Source organism: Caloenas nicobarica, chromosome 19 (assembly GCF_036013445.1).
Source record: "Caloenas nicobarica isolate bCalNic1 chromosome 19, bCalNic1.hap1, whole genome shotgun sequence".
Lineage (NCBI taxonomy): Eukaryota > Metazoa > Chordata > Aves > Columbiformes > Columbidae > Caloenas > Caloenas nicobarica.
This window is the reverse complement of record NC_088263.1, coordinates 113,548-134,074: the sequence shown is the minus strand read 5'-3', so window position 1 is coordinate 134,074 and position 20,527 is coordinate 113,548. Positions and strand designations below refer to the sequence as shown.

The following is a 20,527-nucleotide window of genomic DNA, read 5'->3' as shown; positions in this document are numbered from 1 at the left end:
CCATCTCTTAGGCTGAGCCACACAGTCAAGATGCAAACCTCTGCAGCGCCCACTGCTTACAGGCCTCCAGGCAGGGTGTGACTCATTCTGCATCACCCTCCAAGCCTCTATCAGCTCATTTTGCTTCCACTACCACCCCTGCAATGATCAAGACTGTAGGAGCTTTGGTATCGTCCCTATGTTCTGGGGCAAGGTTTTTAAATTCCTCCTTTGCAGCTTCCACTACTTCCACCTCCTGCATGTTGCCTTTTTGCCCTGAAGCTCAGTTAGTTCAGACGAGCAGTCTCCTGAGATGGTTCCTTCTTTTCAAAGGTATTTGGAGAGGTCATTCTTGTCCTTGGAGGAAGCTGTCCTACAAGGTCTATCAGATCTCCTGATAGATCTCCTTTATCACTTGTGTGTGTCTCCCAAGTACATCAAAGACTCCTTCCCATGAGTCCACTGACCTGTGTCCTGCGGCTGGCCTCAGTCACTGCCCTTTGGCACCTGGGACCCCACTATGTCCTGGTCATGACAACCAAGGCTGACACTGGTCATCACATCCCTGACCACCTCTTCCTTGTTGGCCAGGGCCAGGTCCAGCTGAGCACCACCTTTGTTGGCCCACCTGGCAGCTCTGCTAAGGAGTCCCCTCAAGATCCTCCACACCGTTGTCATCCTGTTGCTTTGCCTGGCCAGTGAGTCCCAGGCCACTTACAGTCCCCCACAGGAGCCTGTTCATTAACCTGGAGACTTCTTCAGCTTGCTGACACAAGACTTTTTCTGCCTGCTCTCTCTGATCAAGTAGTTTATAACTGCCGAGACAGTGTCACCCTTAAGGAGTTCTCCTCCTTGCCTCACTCACATCAAGCTAACTTAACATGTTACCCATCTCATTGAGGAACTCCATGTAACTGAGCTGCCTCTTCACACATGGGGCATCCCCTGTCCTCATCCTCCCTGCACTCCCTCCAGCAGAGCCTGTATCCCTCCACCGCAGCATCCCAGCTCAGCAAGCTGTCCCACCACATGTCATTTAATCCAAAAAATCACAGTGCTGTGACAAGACGGGGGTCCTCCAGGCAGTGCACATGTTGGCTGCAGCACCTCAGCTGTGGCACCAGGGTGGAGCGCAGACTCCTCACAAGGAAACCTGAGCAGTGATCCTGACCAGAAGAACATCATACATCAGTTAGTTCTGGGCTGCACATACAGCGTGGCCTTCACATCTGTGCTGAATGCACGGGTCCCCTGGCCACAGGACAACCTCAGCAACTTGTTGTCACACAATACCCTGCAGGCAGCTTCCCACTATGTACTATAAGAAAGTCCTACAGGAGCTTGAACTACCAAAAAAGGAGACTGTCTTCTATGGATGGCGTGTGCACGGTTTACTGCATTCAAGTGAAAGACCCATTCGATGAGACACCTCCTGGGGTTCCCACCAACTAAAAGGACATAAGATTGCCTTGGTGATACTCACCTTATAGCGTCATATCTAATGAACAACAATTTAAAAGATACGTCACAGGGTCTGACTGTCTTCCTTACTGGGATCATGACAGACCAGCATCTTCTGGGGATAAACACTCCCTTAGCACCCTCGATTGCAAAGTCTTCATTCCCATGAACTGGTAAGGGTGTAATTTGCTCACATAACCCCTGGCTTCATCCCCATCTTCTGCTGGTTGTTGTCCTCCAGAGTCCTGCCTGAAAGCTCAAAGACCTGGGAAACCTTGCTGGTGGTAACTGAGGCAAAGAGTTCACAGTCTATCTACACCTATTCCTACTAAATTCATCAGTGGTCCTACTTCTCTCTTTTTCCTCTTTAGCTGTTCATGATGCAGCAGCAGCTCCTCTTGGTTGTCGTTGCATTTGTCTTTCAATTGAGTTTTGATATGCACCGTTGCTGGGCCTGGAGGTTGTTGTCCTTGAAGAGAAGATGTATCCAGGCACACTGTGAAAAATATTGCTCTTTTTGTTGATTGTATCATCAAGAGAGTGAGTAAAGATCCCTGTTGATGTGCTGCTTGTGCATGCAACGCCTGAAGCTATTGAGCAGAGGACGGACAGGCCTTGCCTCTCTGGTTGGACTCAGTGATCTTGAGGGTCTTTTCCAAACAAAATGATTCTATGACGGCAGTTGATGCCTGATGCCTCTGACTGAAGGCATCAGCCAACAGCTGAAAGGCAGCAAACTGTACTCTCTGCAAACTGTACCTCCTTGAGGTTTTCTTCCAAGTTATGAACTTCCCTCCAGGATGCAAACCTGTCCTAGAGCACCCTTGTGTTATCTGAAAGCCCCATGGAGAAGCGCAGAGCTGCTGGGACAGAGAAAATGCTGTTGGGTTTGTGAAATGAGCTGTGTGTGTCCTGGGCTAAATGTGGGGTGCTGAGACCTTGGGAAAGGGTGAGACATGTCGTGGTCTGAGGTGGATCCCTCTGCTCTCAGGAGTGCCTGGCGGCTTTTCAGGGTAACGTGGCAGTGTGATCAGCCTCCATCTCAGAAAGGTGCCAGCCCAGGGCAGCTGGAGCAAGACAGAGGGACAGATCAGCTGCTCTCACTCTGCACTGACCTACAGGCCTCCTCTGGTCTTGCAGGACTCGCTCTGTTCTCCCTGACTGCAGCAGAAATGCTGAGGGTTTCTGACACCCAACGATACTCTCCAGGGGAGTTGCAAGATTGGACTAGATGATCTTTCAAGGTCCTTTCCAATCCCTAACATTCTGTGATTCTGTGAAGCTGTAAAAAACCCAAACATTTCAAACTTCATTTTACCATCCTGTTTCATTCTGGTGATAGTGCAGATGCTGACAGGCCCTTCTTCACCAGCAGCAGTTTCAGATGACAACTTTGAACCTCAGGGCTGGGTCCCACCCCCCCGTTCTCATGACCCCATGCTGCAGAGCAGGGCTGACTCCTGGGCAGCTAGCGGGCACAGGCCCTGCTCCTCACGGCACCTCCAGCCAGCACCACCCAGGGCTCAGCCACGGACCCAAAAGAAGGTCTGGAAAAGGAAGAGGTTGTGTGTAGCAGAGTGAGTGTATATAAGAAATGGCTTTGATTTTATCCAGAGTAGTCTCTCCTATCTTGTCACTTTCTTTTCCTCCTATGACAGTGTCCATGCCCAGAGGCTGCAGATGTTCAACAGCAGCTCCATCACCCAGTTCCTCCTCTTGGTGTTCACAGACACACGGGAGCTGCAGCTCTTGCACTTCTGGCTCTTCCTGGGCATCTACCTGGCTGCCCTCCTGGGCAACGGCCTCGTCATCACCACCATAGCCTGTGACCAGCACCTCCACACCGCCATGTACTTCTTCCTGCTCAAGCTCTCCTCCTTGACCTGGGCTCCATCTCCGCCATTGTCCCCAAACCCATGGCCCTCTGGGACACCAGGGCCATTTCTTATATGGGATGTGCTGCCCAAGTCTTTCTGTTTTTCTTTTTCATTTCAGCAGAGTATTGTCTCCTCACCATCATGTCCTACGACCGCTACATTGCGATCTGCAAACCCCTGCACTACGGGACCCTCCTGGGCAGCAGAGCTTGTGTCCACATGGGAGCAGCTGCCTGGGCCAGTGGGTTTCTCAATGTTCTACTGCACATGGGCAATACATTTTCACTGCCGTCTGCAAGGGCAATGCCCTGGACCCGTTCTTCTGTGAAATCCCCCAGATGCTCAAATTGTCCTGCTTAGATGCCTACCTCAGGGAAGCTGGTCTTATTGCTTTTAGTGCTTTTCTATTTTGGGGATGTTTTGTGTTCATCGTGCTGTCCTATGTGCAGATCTTCAGGGCTGTGCTGAGGATCCCCTCTGAGCAGGGACGGCACAAAGCCTTTTCCACATGCCTCCTTCACCTGGCCGTGGTCAACCTGTTTGTCAGCACCTCTTCTTTTGCGTACCTGAAGCCCCTCTCCATCTCCTCTCCATCCCTGGACCTGCTGGTGCCTGTTCTGTACTCAGTGGTGCCTCCAGCATTGAACCCCCTCATCTACACCATGAGGAACCACGAGCTCAAGGATGCTCTGAGGAAGCTGATGAGTGAATGTTTTCAGCCATACACTGCCCACCTTCCTCTTCAATGGCTCCAGTGTACATCACGACAGGCCAATCTTTGTTTCCTTCTTATACATTTTTTTTCTTTTTCCACTTGTGATATTGTTATTTTCAAAGAAATGCCACCCTACATCTCCTCCTGCTTAAATATCCACCCATGTTGTGTGATCCAGAGACCTTGTTTAACCGGGGAGTGCCTTAAATACAAGTGAAATAAATGAACATGATTTTTAAATTTTTTTATTTTTTAGGGTTTTTTTCTTATGTCTGAGATCCATTCTCATTTTATCAGGGATGAATGGGAAATGAAAATGGTGGAGAGAGGGCAGGGGAGGTGGGAGAGACTCAAGGGAGCTGGGCTGGGCTGGAAAGTACCTGGGAGAGAAAAAAAATCAGCCTGTATCTCGTGCTGCATGACCATGCAGGGTGAAGATTCACACCAGGGGTTGTGGTGCAGAGCCAGGGCTTGTGGGAGGGATCAATATCATGCAGGTGCAGGAGAGAGGAGGCTGCTCTGTGACCTTGGTGGCATGGACAGACCAGGAAGGTGGCCCAGGGCCTTTGTCAGCCCCCAGCCACTGGCCACCTCTCATGGGCCATTTCCAGCACTGGCCGCTGAGCCCAGGTTTACGGGTGAGGTTCCCTGTGAGGCCATCTCCATCCTCCTGCTGGGCTCAGGGCCTGTCTCAGGGAATGGCCAGCCCTGCCCAGCCTCTCTCCTGGCCCAGACCCTGGCAGACCCTGGAGTGGGGCTGTCTGTGAACCCCACAGCTGACACGGCCTCTCCAGGAGCTTGGAGAGGCTGCCACACAGGAAGGCCATGGGGTGAGAAAGCACCAAGGACCATGTGGGCATCACACTGGGAGACCGTTCCCCACCCCAAATGCACCCTGTCCTGTGCTGTGCCTGCACCGTGGGGCTGTGGGACCATGTGTGGGGCAGCAGGGCTGGGCTGTCACAGCACAGGGTGCAGACAGGGGCCACAAAGCAGCTGCCAGGGGTGACAGCAAGGACAAGTACATACAAGGAGTCTATGTGCATCGCCTTTGCTGTGCAGGGATGACTTTGGGAAGGGCAAAGCTCACCTGGAGTTGGTGGCTGCAAGAAAAGAGACCACTGCGTCAGAGACCAAGGCAGAACAAGGGAAATGTGGGGCTGTTACTGGGTGGGGAGGGGAATTTAATAACAGCAGAGAGTGATGCTGGGGTTGAGGGACTCAATGCCTTCTGTGTCTGGGTCTTTACTGGAACACCCACCCAGGCCTCTGTGCTCAATGAAGGGGTTCAAGGAGGAGAGCACATCTTGGCAGGAACCTCAGGAAGCCCCAGAAGGACAAACAGCAGTGTCTGCCCCTGCAGGGGACTCACCCTGGCAATGGCACAGGCTGGGGCTGCCTGGCTGCGAGCAGCTCTGTGGGAAAGGTCTGGGTGGGCAGGGAGCTGGGCAGGAGGCAGCGTGTGCCCTGGTGCAAGGGAGGCCAGGAGCACCCTGGGCTGTGCCACCAGGAGCACGGCCAGGAGATGGAGGGAAGGGATTCTCTGGAATACTCCATCCAGATCTCAGATCCCAATTCAGGAAAGATATTGGCAAGCTGGAGTGGGTTGAGCAAAGGGCCCTGGGGACAGCCAGAGACTGGAGCACTTTGCCTGTGGGGAGAGGCTGAGGGAGCCGGGCTTGTCCATGCCAGAGAAGGGAAGGCTGACAGGGACCTCATCACAGCCTGCCAGTGCCAACGAGGAGGTGATGGAGAATGCAGAGCCAGGCTCTTCACTGTAGTGCATTCCAGAATGACAAAAAAAAATGGGTGGAAGGTGAAAGAGGTGAGGTTCAGCCAGGACATAAGGAAAAGTTTTTTCCCTAGAACAGGGGTGTCAAATTCACTTTCACCGGGGCCACATCTGCTTCATGGTTGCCTTGAAAGAGACAAATGTAATTTTAGGACTGTATATATACAACTATTCCTACATTTATAACGTCTTAAAATTACAGTTGGCCCTTTGAAGGCAACCGTGAGGCTGATGTGGTCCCAGTGAAAATGAGTTTGACACCCCTGCCCCAGGAGCTCAGCCAAGTGCTGCCTCGGGTCACCCAGAGAGGCTGAGCAGCCTCTGTCCTTGGACGTTTTCAAACTCTGATTGAATCAGGGCTTGAACACCTTGGTCTGACCCAGTTGGACTGCAGACAGTTGGACAGGTTGGACTGCAGACTCCTGAGGGCCCTTCAACCTCACTTCTCATATGATCCCATTGTGATGCTGGGCTCTAACTGGTCAGAGCAGATGATTATGGGCCATGAATCCACCTGTGCTGTAGGTGACCATCTAAACCAACAACTCAACCAGTGAACCAGACAACGTCTCAGTGTGACTCGCTCTGGGCAAAGTGTGAAGAGTCCTGGGCAGGGAAGGTTTAGAGGGCATGGGGCGCTATACAAGACATAAAATGATCTTGGCTTAATGCCCGTAGGCCCATCAGATGTCAGTTGATGTCAATGAAAATTAAAATAAGAACTGAAGACAAATATTCAAAGCAAAGAAAGATGTCAACATACTTTTTTTTTTTAAGTCTTTGAGAGGTTTTCTTTTCACAGAATCACAGAATCACAGAATGTTAGGGATTGGAAGAGACCTCGAAAGACCATCTAGTCCAATCCCCCTGCCAGAGCAGGAACACCTAGGTGAGGTTACACAGGAAGGCGTCCAGGCGGGTTTTGAATGTCTCCAGAGAAGAAGACTCCACAACCTCCCTGGGCAGCCTGTTCCAGTGTTCCGTCACCCTCACTGAGAAGAAGTTTCTTCTCAAATTTAAGTGGAACCTCTTGTGTTCCAGCTTGAACCCATTACCCCTTGTCTTACTTTTGGTTGTCACTGAGAAGAGCCTGGCTCCATCCTCGTGACACCCACCCTTTATATATTTATAAACATTAATGAGGTCACCCCTCAGCCTCCTCTTCTCCAAGCTAAAGAGACCCAGCTCCCTCAGCTTTTCCTCATGAGGGAGATGCTCCACTCCCTTAATCATCTTCGTGGCCCTGTGCTGGACTCTCTCCAGCAGTTCCCTGTCCTTCTTGAACTGTGGGGTCCAGAACTGGACACAATATTCCAGATGTGGTCTCACCAGGGCAGAGTAGAGGGGAAGGAGAACCTCTCTCGACCTACTAACCACTCCTCTTCTAATACACCCCAGGATGCCATTGGCCTTCTTGGCCGCAAGGGCACAGTGCTGGCTCATGGTCATCCTGCTGTCCACCAGGACGCACAGGTCCCTTTCCCCTACACTCAAAAAGGAAAGTGTTTTCCAGAAATAGAAATGGATATAAGACACACATGTCTTCAGCTACACGGATAAGCCTTTTACGTATTACTTTTTTACATATTTTAAAAAAATGTCAAAAAGTGAATTACCGGGAAGCGTACTAAGGGAAGGAGAACATTGGTCTTCCCCTGTACTTCTATTACCAACACTCTATTATTTCATCTCCCTTGTCATTCAGGAGTTTCCAGCTCTCCTGATTCAAGGTCCATGTCAAAGGAAAACTTTTCAGCAGACTGTCTGGACACACACCCTTTCCAGCACTCTCAGGTTTTCTCCTCCGCTTCCTCTTTGGTCATTCAGTTGCCTCTCAACTGTTTGGTTTCTGCTTGGAGCTTCAGGGAGTTACAAACTTGCCCCATTCTTCAGAGCTCTAATTAACATGGCAGTCAACACATTATTTGTGTTTATATCTATCCTTTCCTAACTCTGTCTAAAACAGTTCTTGTGTGGATGTCCCTTGTGGATGGTGGACCTCACCAGATGCAGCTTAGACAGTTGTGGAAAGTGTTTTACTCTATTAAATTGTATTGTGTTTACTTGTTGGCATCGAAGAGAAACCTTTCTGTTCCTGAGTGCAGCCAGGTCTCTAAGGAGAGCAGGCGGGAGCTGGCGCAGAGGAGCTGCACCATCCAGCTGCAGACCTCAGTGGAGAAGTCTGATGTGAGGAAAAGTGATGCAAGTCCCAGGTGGCCAAGGAGGGAACTGGCAGACTTTGGGGGGAGGGATGAGGAGTAAGGTTGTCCATACAGTGTCTGACCTTAAGGGACAGCTTCTCCTGCCTGTCCAGGTGTCTTCAGGTGACCCTCTGGATCAATGCCCAGTGTAGAATTCTGCTGTCACTTCTTCTATGAAATCAAGAATGATAGAAAGTACCACTGAAAGAAAAAACCCTCCCTTACGAAATCTTCTTTGAAATCTTCATCATGAAGTAACCCACCGAAACCTCTCCAAATAGTTGTACAAGTCTTGCAGACTTGAAGAAAATGACAGGAAAAGACATGGCTCGTTAGGGCTTTTTGTATTTTAATGAGCCCCATGGCATATTTGGTGCTGAGTCCATGAACCTCAGATACCAAGAGCAGACTGAAGAATCTCCTCAAGAAGTCCAAGTCAGAAGCAAACTCCAAAGTTCCTTGAAGCATTAATGGGTGCCACTGAGGCCATTACTGACAAAGCCTCCCCAGGGACTCGTTAGAACAGATAATTGGAGGCTGTGATTACATCAGGCAAAGGCAAAGTGCAGCAGCTCTGATGCTGAGAAAACCCTTGGTTTGTTTGATGAAGAAGGATGGTCAAACCTTGAGCCCCTGCCCCTATGAAGGGACATCCTGTCCCTCACGTGTGACTCAGGGCTCTTGCTGGGGATGTGGGGAGTGCGATGCCAAGTGAGGGACAACAATGTGACACCTCCCAACCTCCATTGGGGAGGTGCAAGGAGCAATGAGGCCTCATGGCCATGACAATGATGGGTCTCCTCTTAGGCCTCAGTGGCAGGGACATCAGCCATAGCCAAGGGGACAAAGACCTTGGGCCTTCCAGGGACATTCAGCCTCACCCTTGGCCATCTCCACCACAGGCCGTTCTACACTGTCCCAGGCCTGTGGCTGTTTCCCTGCAGACTGCAGACACCCCATGCGCTTCCCCACCTTGTTCTCACCCCAGTATGTCCCCTCCTGTGCTGCTGTCTCTCCATCCTCCCCAGCTGTTCCTTGAGACACAAAGCCATGGCTGATCCAGACTCCTCTGGATGTCCACAGCACTATGCTCAGAATGACATTTCTTTATCCTCAGGTCCACTCCCACCACCAAAAAGAGTGTCAGCATCTTGGAAAGTGATTTTCAAGATTTCCCGAGCTACTACTAGTCTTCCCTGCCATGGTTTTACCCCAGCCAGCAACTAAGACCATGATAGTTGGTCACATACTTCCTCCACCCCGCCAAAGCGGGGCAGGGGAGAGAAGTGAAAGGGAAGGGACAAACTCGTGGGTTGAGAAAAAACAGTTTAATAAGACAACAATGTAATAATAAAATACTACTACTACTAATATACTAATACTAGAGCACCTTTCTTATGAGAAGGGACTGAGAGTGCTGGGTCTGTTCAGCCTGGAGAAGGATGAGAGGCGATCTCATCAATGTTTATAAATATCTTAAGGAAGGATGTCAAAAGGATTGGACCAGGCTCCTTTCAGTGGTGCCCAACGATAGGACGACAGGCAACAGGCACCGAAGCACAGGAGGTTCCATCTGAATATGAGGAAAAATTTCTCTACTTTGAGGGTGACAGACACTGGAGCAGGCTGGAAAGAAGTGGAATGCCTTCTTTGCCTCAGTCTTTTACAGTCAAACCAGTTGTGCTCCAGGTACACACCCCCCTGAGCCAGGAGACAGGGACAGGGAGTAGAATGTAGTCCAATAATCCGAGGGGAAATGGCTGGTGACCTGTTACACCACGTAGACACACACAAATCTATGGGGCCAGATGGGATCCATCCAAGGCTGCTGAGGGAGCTTGCAGACGTGATCACTAAGCCACTTTCAATTGTGTATCAGCAAGCATGGCTAACCGGGGAGGTCCCAGTCGACTGGAAGTTGGCGAATGTGATGCCCGTCTACACGAAGGGTCAGAAGGAGGATCCAGGGAATTACAGGCCTGTCAATCTGACCTCAGTGCCAGGGAACCTCATGGAACAGATCATCCTGAGTGACATCACATGGCACACACAGGACAACCAAGCAATCAGGCCCAGTCAGCATGGGTTTATGAAAGGCAGGTCCTGCTTGACCAACCTGATGTCTTTCTATGACAAGGTGCTCCATCTTGTGGGTGAGGGAAAGGCTGTGGACGTTGCATACTTGGACTTCAGTAAAGCCTTTGACACTGTATCTCACAGCATCTCCTGGAGAAGCTGCAGCTCATGGCCTGGATGGTGTATCTGCGATGGATAAAGAACTAGCTGGAGGGCCGGGCCCAAAGAGTTGTGGTGAATGGAGCCAAATCCAGTTGGTGGCCGGTCGCAAGTGGTGTCCCCAGGCCTCAGTATTGGGGCCAGTTCTGTTTAATCTCTTTATCAATGATCTGGATGAGGGGATCGAGTGCACCCTCAGTATGTTTGCAGATGACACCACGCTGGGTGTGAGTGTTGATCTGCTGGACAGTAGGAAGGATCTAAAAAGGGATCTGGACTGGCTGGATGCTTGGGCTGAGGCCAGTTGTCTGAGGTTCAACAAGGCCAATCGCAGGGTCCTGCACTTGGGTCACAACAATCCCAGGCAGCGCTACAGGCTCAGGGAAGAGCAGCTGGAAAGCTGCCCAGCAGAAAAGGACTTGGGGGTGCTGATTGACAGCAGCTGAATATGAGCCAGGGTGCGTCCAGGTGGAAAAAAGGCCACCAGCATCCTGGCTTGTATCAGGAATAGTGTGGGCAGCAGGACCAGGGCAGTGATTGTCCCCTGTATTGGCACCGGTGAGGCCACACCTTGAGTCCTGGGGTCAGTTTTGCGCCCCTCACTATAGGAAAGACCTTGAGGTGCTGGAGTGAGCTCAGAGAAGGGCAATGGAGCTGATGAAGACCCTGGAGCACAAGTGTGATGGGAGCGGCTGAGGGAACTGGGGCTGTTCAGCCTGGAGAACAGGAGGCTGCGGGGAGACCTTATCGCTCCCTGAACTGCCTGAAAGGAGGTTGAAGCATGGAGGGTGTTGGTCTCTTCTCCCAGGTAGCAAGTGATAGGACAAGAGGAAAAGGCCTCAAGTTGCACCAGGGGAGGTTTAGATTGGATATTAGGAAAAAAATTATTCACAGAAAGGGTTGTCAGGCATTGGAAGAGGCTGCCCAGGGAAGTGGGGGAGTCACCATCTCTGGAGGGGTTTAACAGACATACAGATGAGGCTCTTAGGGATATGGTTAGTGCCAGAGTTAGGTTATGGTTGGAACTGATGACCTTGAGGGTCTCTTCCAACCAAAATGATTCTATGAATCTGTGATGGCAGATTTCAACTTTTCATTGCAACAGCTCCGCCTTGCAGCAGCTGTGACCTCCAGGAGGAGATCCCCTGGAGCCGTTCCCATCAGTTCTCGCTGGCTCTTCACACTGCCAGGTTGCCAAGGGACCAATCTCGAGCGCGATGGGAGTTCATGTGTACGGCAGCAGAGCACCGGGGGTTTGTGATCATCACTGGTTGTTCCCCAAGGGTTTTTTAATTTTGCAGGAATGTAAAGGATTTGGAAACGCCACAGCCCTTCTATTGCAAGTTGGTGGAGGTGTGGGCAGCCATTTTTCTCTTTGTGTGTTTTTATGGCCACGGGATGTGAAATCCTGATCCTAAGTAGCTCAGAGCAGATGCCTGAAAGAAGGGGTTTGTTTATCTGCCAGAAATATGTTTCAGGAATTGCTCTGAGGATTTTTCTCCTCCACCTTCTTCTCCACTGCCAGCTCTCCACAGTGACAATCAAGCAAAGCGAATTCAACCCGCAAGGACTAGGAGCAGAGATGAGGCTTATCTCAGAGCAGGAGGGAGATTTCCATGAGAGCTGATGAGCGCTACATGAGCTACGTGAGCTACATGAGCTGATGAGGTTCTGCCACTTGACAGGGGTAAGCGGGGGCTTTGAGGGGTTGTGGTTCAGGTAACCTATGAAGAACAGCACGTGAAAGGCCACATGCAGGCAACCCCATTTCAAAGCTCCTTTGAAGCTGCAGGAGACTGAGCTGCAGAGCTCACAAAATTCCCATCCTTTTTCCTCCAACAGTAATAAAGGTGAGCTGTACTGTGCCTTGTAGTAACAAACAGTAAATCTCTAAGCATAAATGCTTCTGCAACTGCATTGCTAAATAATCTTAAAGAGAAACTGGACCTCCCGACAGTCTGGCTCCAGTGATAATCATAGAGAAATAAAAACTAAAAAACAAATGAACAAACTTCACATGTACTGGGTTTGCGTGGGAAGGTTTTAGGAGCAGGGGGCTTCTCTGAGAAGGGGGAAAAAGAGAAACAGGTTTGTAGCTGATTTTACCACGGGTGTGCACCACTCTGATCCTTGTTTTACCTGTTGTTCCTTGGACTGAGTATTTGGGTCCAGGGGTGGTGAACTGCGCAATGATGGGGCCCCATGGGCCTTGAGGTCTCCAAGTCCCCACCCGGGCTCCGTCCATGCTGCGAGATGCTGATAAAACCTGAGGAAAGAGCAGAAGAGTGTCTTGCTACTTTGATTTGTGCCTTAGGAGTTTTCAATCACTGTTCAAATGATTGTGCCGTAGGGTAATATAGTGAACTTGCCATCGAACTTGGTTAAGTTGCACTTTTACAACATCATATTAAAAGCACTTTTGCTAATATCTTTGACAGGGGTTCTCTAAGCCATCTCAATCACCCACTGGTGACATCTTGTTCCTGTACCATGAGAGTCCTGTCTCACCAGAGAATACCAATGTTCTCAATAAAAGAACATTTTTTACTATGAGGTTGGCAAGACCCTGGAACAGGTTGCCCAGAGCAGTTGTGGATTCCTCATCAGTGGATTTGTTCACGGCCTGGGGATGAAAATCCCCTCAGGCACAATGGAGCTCATCCCTGCTGCTGAACTAGGGCGGGGAAGGAGAAGTCTCAGGACTCCACCTGTCTCAGCCATGGCCGTCGAAAGGGATGAGGACGACAATGTCTGCATCTGCTTCGTCTCTGTGGCACAGAGCGTGGCGAGCAGTGAGGGCAGCCAGAGATCTGGCAAGAGAGGTTGTGGTGTCAGCGGCCAGGGGACCTGGGGACAGCCTGAGACCGTCATGGAAACGCACTATGACATCGGGAGGCTGTGCTATTGCATCACCTGGCTGATCCAGGGCTGGGGATGTCCAGCCTGCAGGGTCAGACCTTCCTGAGGTCTGCTTTCCTGCCTCAATGGGTATTTTCAGGGTGCACATGAGACAGGTTTTGAACGTCAGCAGAGAGTGGGGGAGCTTTCCAAAGCACCTGGTTTTTACACTGCCATTGCACTCAGTGATGGTGTTGACAAGTGACAAAGTGGTCACAGACCTCCACTGGGGAGCAGAGGCTTTGCCTGCTGAGGCAAACCAACACTTCCAGATTCACTTCTCTAAGACTGTTAGAGGCAATTTGGGCTTCAATACCAGAACAAAAGCATTTCCATCACAGAACCCCAGCCACCACCTCTGTGATCGTCTTATCAGGGACCCACAAACACTGTGTTGCAAAACATGTGACGGCTGTAAAAAGTGTCCTGTCCTCCCCAAATCATTCTTCCCCTCATACCCTCAGGTTACTGCAGTAATAATTATATAACTGCATGAAGAAAATTAAGACGCTTTCAGCCAAACCAGATGTGGACATGCTGGAGAGGGTCCAGAGAAGGGCCACAGAGATGATCAAAGGACTGGGCAGCTGCCATACGAGCAAAGGCTGAGAGAACTGGGCTTGTTCAGCCTGGAGAAAAGGTGGCTCAGGGAGAGCTCAGCACCATGTTCCAGTGTTTCCAGGGTGGCTACAAAGAGGGACATGCCCTTTGTACAAGGAGTCCCAGGGAAAAGACAAGGGCTGATGGGTACAAGCTACTCCTGGGGTGATCCTGACTGGACACAACCAGGAAATTTTTCACCATGAGAGCCATCAGCCATTGGAATAATCTCCCCAGGGAAGTGGTGAATTCCCCAAAATTGGACACTTTAAAGATTCAGCTGGACGGGGTGCTGGGCCAGCTTGTCTAGACTGGGCTTGTGCCAGGAAAGGTTGGAACAGGTGATCCTTGTCCCTTCCAGCCAGGGATTCTGTGATTGTATGAGAATGTCTGCACAGCTGTGTGTGCGCACATGCGTGTGCGTGTATGTAGGTCTGTGTGTATGCATGTATGTGTGTGTACACACGCGTGACTGTGTGTGGAACCAGGTCCCAGGAGCTGGGCTGGCACGGTGGTCTGTCATGGGGCATCCCATTGACCAGCATCCACATCTGGGACGGACACATCTGGGGGTTATGGGCTTCTCTACCAAAACCAGATTTCTCATTGACCCAGATTATGTCAGTGACTCATTCACCAAATGGAAGAGATTTGGGGGAGAGAAAAGACAGGGTCCAGCCCCTTTTAAAGCACAACGCATCATGTTGATGTCCCCAGCCAGATCCCAGTGTCCACCTACAAAGCAAACCCCCACTCCAGGAGACACCCAGCTGCCCACAACCCAGTGCTTCTGGACTCTGATTTTCTTCTTTCACCGCCTCCCCAAACCATTCCCTGGTTCCTTTGCCCAGACCGGGGGTAGCGGCCCCACGCGTGTGCCGATCGTGCCGCTCTCACCTCTGCAGCTCCCGCAGCCACTCCAGCTGGTGCTGCTGCTCCAGCGCACTCAGGCGCTGCTGGTGCTGCGCCAGCAGCTCTGCCCGCTCCTGCCTTGCGTCCTGCCGCGCGTCCTGCCGCGGCCACAGCAGCCGAGCTGCCTGCTGCTCCTTCTCCCGCCGCAGCACCTGCTCCCGCTGCCCGTGGGTCTCCCGCACCTTCACAGAATCACAGAATCACAGAATGTCAGGGATTGGAAGGGACCTCGAAAGCTCATCCAGTCCAATCCCCCCGCCGGAGCAGGAACACCCAGATGAGGTTACACAGGAAGGCGTCCAGGCGGGTTTTGAATGTCTCCAGAGAAGGAGACTCCACAACCTCCCTGGGCAGCCTGGTCTAGTGTTCTGTTACCCTCACTGAGAAGTTTCTTCACAAATTTAAGTGGAACCTCCTGTGTTCCCGTTTGAACCCATTACCCTTTGTCTTACCACTGGCTGCCACCGAGAAGAGCCTGGCTCCATCCTCCTGACACCTTCGCCGAGGTCCTGCCCGGAGAGAGGCCCTGAGGGGTGACGGCACAGAGCTATTGCTGTCATCACAACACCCGCACGCTGCACCCCAAGTGCGCAGAGGATTTGGGAACAGGACGCTGAGATCGGGCTGCTCCACAGTCGGAGCCCTGACCCCTCTGCTGCCGCCCAGTGCTGCCCTGGCTGGGGACGTGCTGGCCACGGCACCGGCCCCTCCTCCCGCTCACCCGCGGGACAGTGCTGGTGACAGCGGACCCCACCCTGGCTCACCCCTGGGGCTCCTCTGCCCCACCAGCCCCAGCCCGCCCGCCCCAGGGATGGATGCGGGAAGCGCCTCACAGCTCCCAGCCCAGCTCCTCCCTGAGTCCGCCCCGACAGCCGCGCTCGGGGAATCCAGGGGCCGAGAGCTTCCCCCCCTGCACCTCCACCGGCTCCCACTGCCCACCCGGGGGAACCGGGGCTGCTCGGCCCGTCACCCCCCGGCCGTGCCGAACTCCCGCCCGGCCCCGCCGCCGCACGGCGCGGCGCTCAGCCAGCCCGCCGCCCGCATGGAGCGCGCCGCCCTCGGGGAAGGACCCGTTCCCATAGCGACAGGGGCTGCGCCGCGCGGGGCCGGCCTTGGAGAGCCCCCGCTGCCATAGCAACGGGGGTGTCTGCTGCGCGGCCTGACTAGAAATGGCCCCAGAGCCGCAGCGGCTCGGGCTCTTCCCTCGCCCCGGGCTGCTCCTGCCCGTGTCGCCCTCGCTCCTCTGTCCCCAGAGCGAATCCCCCTGAAGGGAGCAGAGTGGCCCTGCTGTCACTGCGGCGCTGGAGCAGCCTTGCAGCCCCTCTGCAAGTCGTTTGCTTACATCCCCCTAGAGCTGAGCAAAGTTCAGCCCAGTCTGCGCAAAGGGGCATCTCTCGTTAGTGTCTCTTGCTGCTTGGATTCAGACAAAGAGGATCCTCGTGGTTCCCACCGATTCTCAGTATGCAGCAAATGCTGAGGAAAACGTGAGGAGGTTGTGTTTCTGCTCCTTAAAATATGTCCCTTTTCCACGAGCCTTCCAGCCTGTCCCTGCCCAAGGGACAGCCCAGCTCAGCACCCGGCCCCGGGCACCACACGCTGGGTCAGCACTCCTGCCCACAGCAGTCGAACACAACCAGCGCTCGCAGCTGCAACGCTGGTTTGCTCACAAATCCAACACTCGGCACCACATGGGCTGCTGGGAAGAGAACTCCATCCCAGCCACAACCAGAGCAGATGTCTGACATCAGCTCTGTGCCACTCTGTGTTTTATTCATGGCTGTTACGAGCGAAACCGTATGCCAATCTTAATTATCCAATTAGAATTTATTAAGCAAGCAGTAAACAGGCAAAACAGCGCTGGGCGGCCGGGGAGCCTCAGCTCTACCAACGGCACGCAACCCACACCCACCAGAGTCCCTCTTTTATAGTTTTTTTGTATCCAGGTAGATTTCAAGTCGATACAGCTTGGCTCGACGTCTGCGGCTGCGCGTCTGGTTGCCGGGGGGGTCTCCTCAGGCTCTCCGGTGGTTGCGGGACGGAGGCAACATTTTCCCTCCACACCGCAGGCAGCGACCCCACCCCTCCGGACACGCGCAGCTCACCTCACCCACACAACTCCAATACATTTCCCCAGTTGTACTGTTTCATAAATGTTTGCACAAGATAACGTACTGGTTTGATTGACAAATTTACAACACAGGTTTATTACAATCCCCCCTTTTTATTCTTATCATTTTGTTGATCAAACCGGATAACAGTTTCCCGGGCTAGAGAAAGGATGGAAGTTTCGTGTTCAACAACTCTGTCTTCTTCTATCTGCTCATACTGGTTTTTTTTCAATAACATTAAGTGAGGGGCTTCTAATCGGTTTTTTACTAGTTTGATAATTCTATTTAATATACAGGGCCCGAAGGTCAGAATTAACACTAATATTATTAAAGGTCCTGCTATAGTAGATACCAAAGTAGTTAACCAGGGGGATTGGTTGAACCAGGATTCGTACCAGCTCCGCTTTGCTTCCCTCTCTTTCTTTCGTTTTTCTAAACTCTCCCCTAATTTGGTCATAGTATCTCTTACTACTCCTGTGTGATCTGCGTAAAAGCAGCACTCTTCCCCTAGAGCTGCACGCAGTCCTCCTTGTTGTAAGAAGAGGAGATCCATTCCTCTTCTATTTTGTAATACTACCTCCGATAATGAAGTTAAAGATTTCTCTAATGCAGTTATTGATTTCTCAGTTCTTTCTAAGTCTTCATCGACGGCAGCTCTTAAAGAATTGAAACCCTGTTTTTGTTGAATAAGAGAGGTTATCCCTGTACTTGCTCCTACTGGCCCGATTCCTAACAACGTGGCTATTGTGATAGCTGTGATTGGTTCTCTTTTTATGAGGTAATGTCCAGTATCCCAATGATCATACAGTACACTTTCCTGATGATACAATATTCTCGGGATAATGGTAACTAGTATACAATACTCCCGTGAGTCATTGAACATGGAGATATACACGGGGTGAGTCCCGTTTCAGAACATATCCATCTGGCCCCACCTGGGGAAATAATCCATGTTTCGGTTCTGTTTATTTCCAGTCGGATAGTACTACAGAGCGATTGCTTAGATTTCGGTACTTTACCTATACAAGCTCCTACTCCGGTGACATGTTGCATGGTTATTCCCTTTTTCTTATCATCCCACTGACAGTGGGAGGAAGAATCACTACTTATGTTATAGGTGCTGTTAACCCCTATGGCTTCATAAAAAGGAGGTTTGGTATCATAACACAGCCAACAATTAGTAGTTACATTAGGATTAGTTTCATTTAACGTGCTATAAGCTGCTTGCATGACTGTCCATAGGGGATTTTCATTCACTGTTTCTCTCATGGGCAGTAAGGTACTAGTCGTGATCAAGGAATTGCTAGTAGTCAAAGTTGTTTGCTCCAAAGGGTATGACATTTTTTAGTCCTTTAACTACTATATTGGGACCTATTGCTTGAGGAGTGGGTCTCGCTACTTCCTTCTTTATAAAAATAAGACCTCCCCTATCTGTCCTGGGTTCCCAGTACCTTACTCCCCAAGTTTTTCCTATTTGCCAGGCAGGGTCTGTGGGATTGGATATATTAATGTATAAATGCTTACAATTCCCAGGTAATATCACTCCACCGTTGGAGTCTCACTTAGGAGGAATACATCCATAGGGTCCCCACCCCACAGACAGGAATTTGTCTCTTCCTCCCCCTGGGGGCCAATCTGATGCTACCGTCTCGCATACCCAATAGGCACAATAATATGAGTTGGGATGGTTACAGTACCCTTTCCCAGGGTTAGAGCTAGGGCAAAAGTAAAAGCCCTTAAAGTCTAGACATGGTTTTATGGGTACCAGTTGGCAAAGAGTTGTCTTAAAGCTGGGGCTTCCCACTACAGGTTTCTGGGCAATGATTTGTTGGTCTTCCCACCTAATTAAGCTCCATTTATAAGGTTGGTGGGGGTTTTCTCTTCCTTGGGCTGACCCTGATACCATTTGTAATAGACATATTATCCAAATGCTTAGATTTAGGGTTGAGAAGAGTGGTGTGACTTTTCTATTGCCATTAGCATTCCAGGCATTCTGACAATCTCTTAGAATTTTACATTTGTTTTTAGAGAGGGCTAGGAGGTTCCGGGGAAGTTTTGAGATGGTTTGTTTTGGGAGTTGTAAGTCAAGGAGTCTCATGAGCCCTTCCTGGAGGTAGTTCATTAACCCCAGTCCCCACAGTAGTACGCCTCTGCCTTTTTCCTTGCCTACTCTGTTGCCTAGAGCAGCGAGGTGTACCATCTTCTTGGCAGCAGTCGTATTCTTCAGGGGAACTTCCTTTATTTTAATCGGCCTTGACTTACATACACCCTTATTTTTTTATCTTTCACTTCCCAAATTCCCAAGCTCCACACCTCACTCTAGCTACTGCTTTTCAGCAAAGTACCTGTATGGTCTTAGCTTTTATCTGACAAAATTCATCTTCTGTTTGGAAACTATACTTTCCAGGATTTATATCTCCTTTTTTTTTTTTTTTTTTTTTTTTTTTTGTAAAATTATCCCACCACTCCTTAGAATCCTTTATCAGTTTTCTAGTTGCTACCCCCCGACTCGAAGTGCTCAGTTAGTTAGTTTCCTCCCATTATTGTAACACTTATGACAAATACCGCTAGGAGGGCTCCCATAGAGACAATGGACCCACCACTTTTCTTTACAATTTCTACACTTATACAAATAAAAGGATAACTAATACAGCTTAGGTTGTTACAAAAGATAATTTCACTCATCTGTCGTTTTCCTCCAAAAGGTAATTTTCAGACTGTCCGGATTCTTGGTCGCTTCCCAGTGAGGATTCCGAATTGGTCCTTTAATTCGATCAGCATGAGTCCACCCCCTTTCAGCGGTCCGGACTGCAGTATCTGTGGTAAGCAAGACAAGAAAAGGCCCCTCCCAGCGGGGGGTTAGAGAAGATTCTTTCCAAGTTTTAATTAATACTTTATCTCCCGGTTTAATTTTATGTGCTGCAATGTCTAGAGGCGGTCTTTGTACTATCAGTCCTTTTTGTATTAATTCCCGCCTTCTCTTCATAAGTTCCACAATATATTCCTGCAATACTTTTTCTCTACCTTCAGGTGTTCGATAGGTGTTTCTAGATCATACGGCATTCCATATAACATCTCAAAAGGGGAAATTCCAGTGTCTGTTCTGGGTTGTGTTCTCACATCTAATAGGGCCAAAGGTAGACATTTTACCCAACTCATTTTTGTTTCGATTATTAATTTGGTTAACTGTCTCTTAATTTCGCCATTCATTCTTTCTACCCTCTCTGAGCTTTGAGGATGCCATGTTGTATGATATTCCCACTTAGTTCCTAAGGGACCTAGAATCTCCTTAATAACTTTTGAAGTGAAATGGGGCCCCCTGTCAGAGTCAATTACTGCTATGTTTCCGTACCGTGGTATAATATTTTCTAATAATATTTTGGTCACAGTTTTTGCTGTGGCTCGAGCTACTGGGAAGGCTTCTACAAAATGAGTCAAGTGGTCCACCAGAACTAGAAGGTATTTATATCTCCCAGCTTTTGGAAGCTCAGTAAAATCAATCTGTATTTTCTCAAAGGGTCTTTTTGCTAACTCACGCCCTCCATGTACTCTTTCTCTAAGTTGTTGCTTATTCACTTTCTGGCATGTGAGGCACTCTCCAACAATTTTCTTAGCTATATCATATATTCCTATACACATATATTTAGCCCCAAATTGGTCCACTAATGCCTTGCTTTGGAAAAGATACCACGGTATCACTCACCTCTTCTTCCTCTTCTTCTTCCTCTTCTTCTTCTTCTTCTTCTTCT

At 50.3% G+C, this 20,527-nt stretch overlaps 1 protein-coding gene across 1 annotated transcript; it reads right to left on the bottom strand.

The window, feature by feature from the left end:
* Positions 1-9,388: 9,388 nt before the first annotated feature.
* Positions 9,389-20,323, bottom strand: LOC135996676 (uncharacterized). The gene is made up of 7 exons (XM_065648844.1): positions 20,315-20,323; positions 19,497-19,595; positions 15,610-15,934; positions 15,123-15,196; positions 14,656-14,852; positions 12,400-12,526; positions 9,389-10,287 (listed from the first exon to the last, which is right to left on the bottom strand). Exons 1-7 carry the CDS (start codon positions 20,321-20,323, stop codon positions 10,240-10,242), a joined length of 879 nt encoding a protein of 292 aa, XP_065504916.1. The 3' UTR covers positions 9,389-10,239.
* Positions 20,324-20,527: the final 204 nt, after the last annotated feature.

Excerpts from the sequence above, each read along its gene's own strand:
- LOC135996676 (XM_065648844.1), bottom strand. Across the intron at positions 12,527-14,655 it reads TGGCTGCGGGAGCTGCAGAG|GTTTTATCAGCATCTCGCAG; the intron begins GTGAGAGCGGCA and ends CTCTTTCCTCAG. Across the intron at positions 10,288-12,399 it reads CTCAGTCCAAGGAACAACAG|ATACACCATCCAGGCCATGA; the intron begins GTAAAACAAGGA and ends TATCCATCGCAG.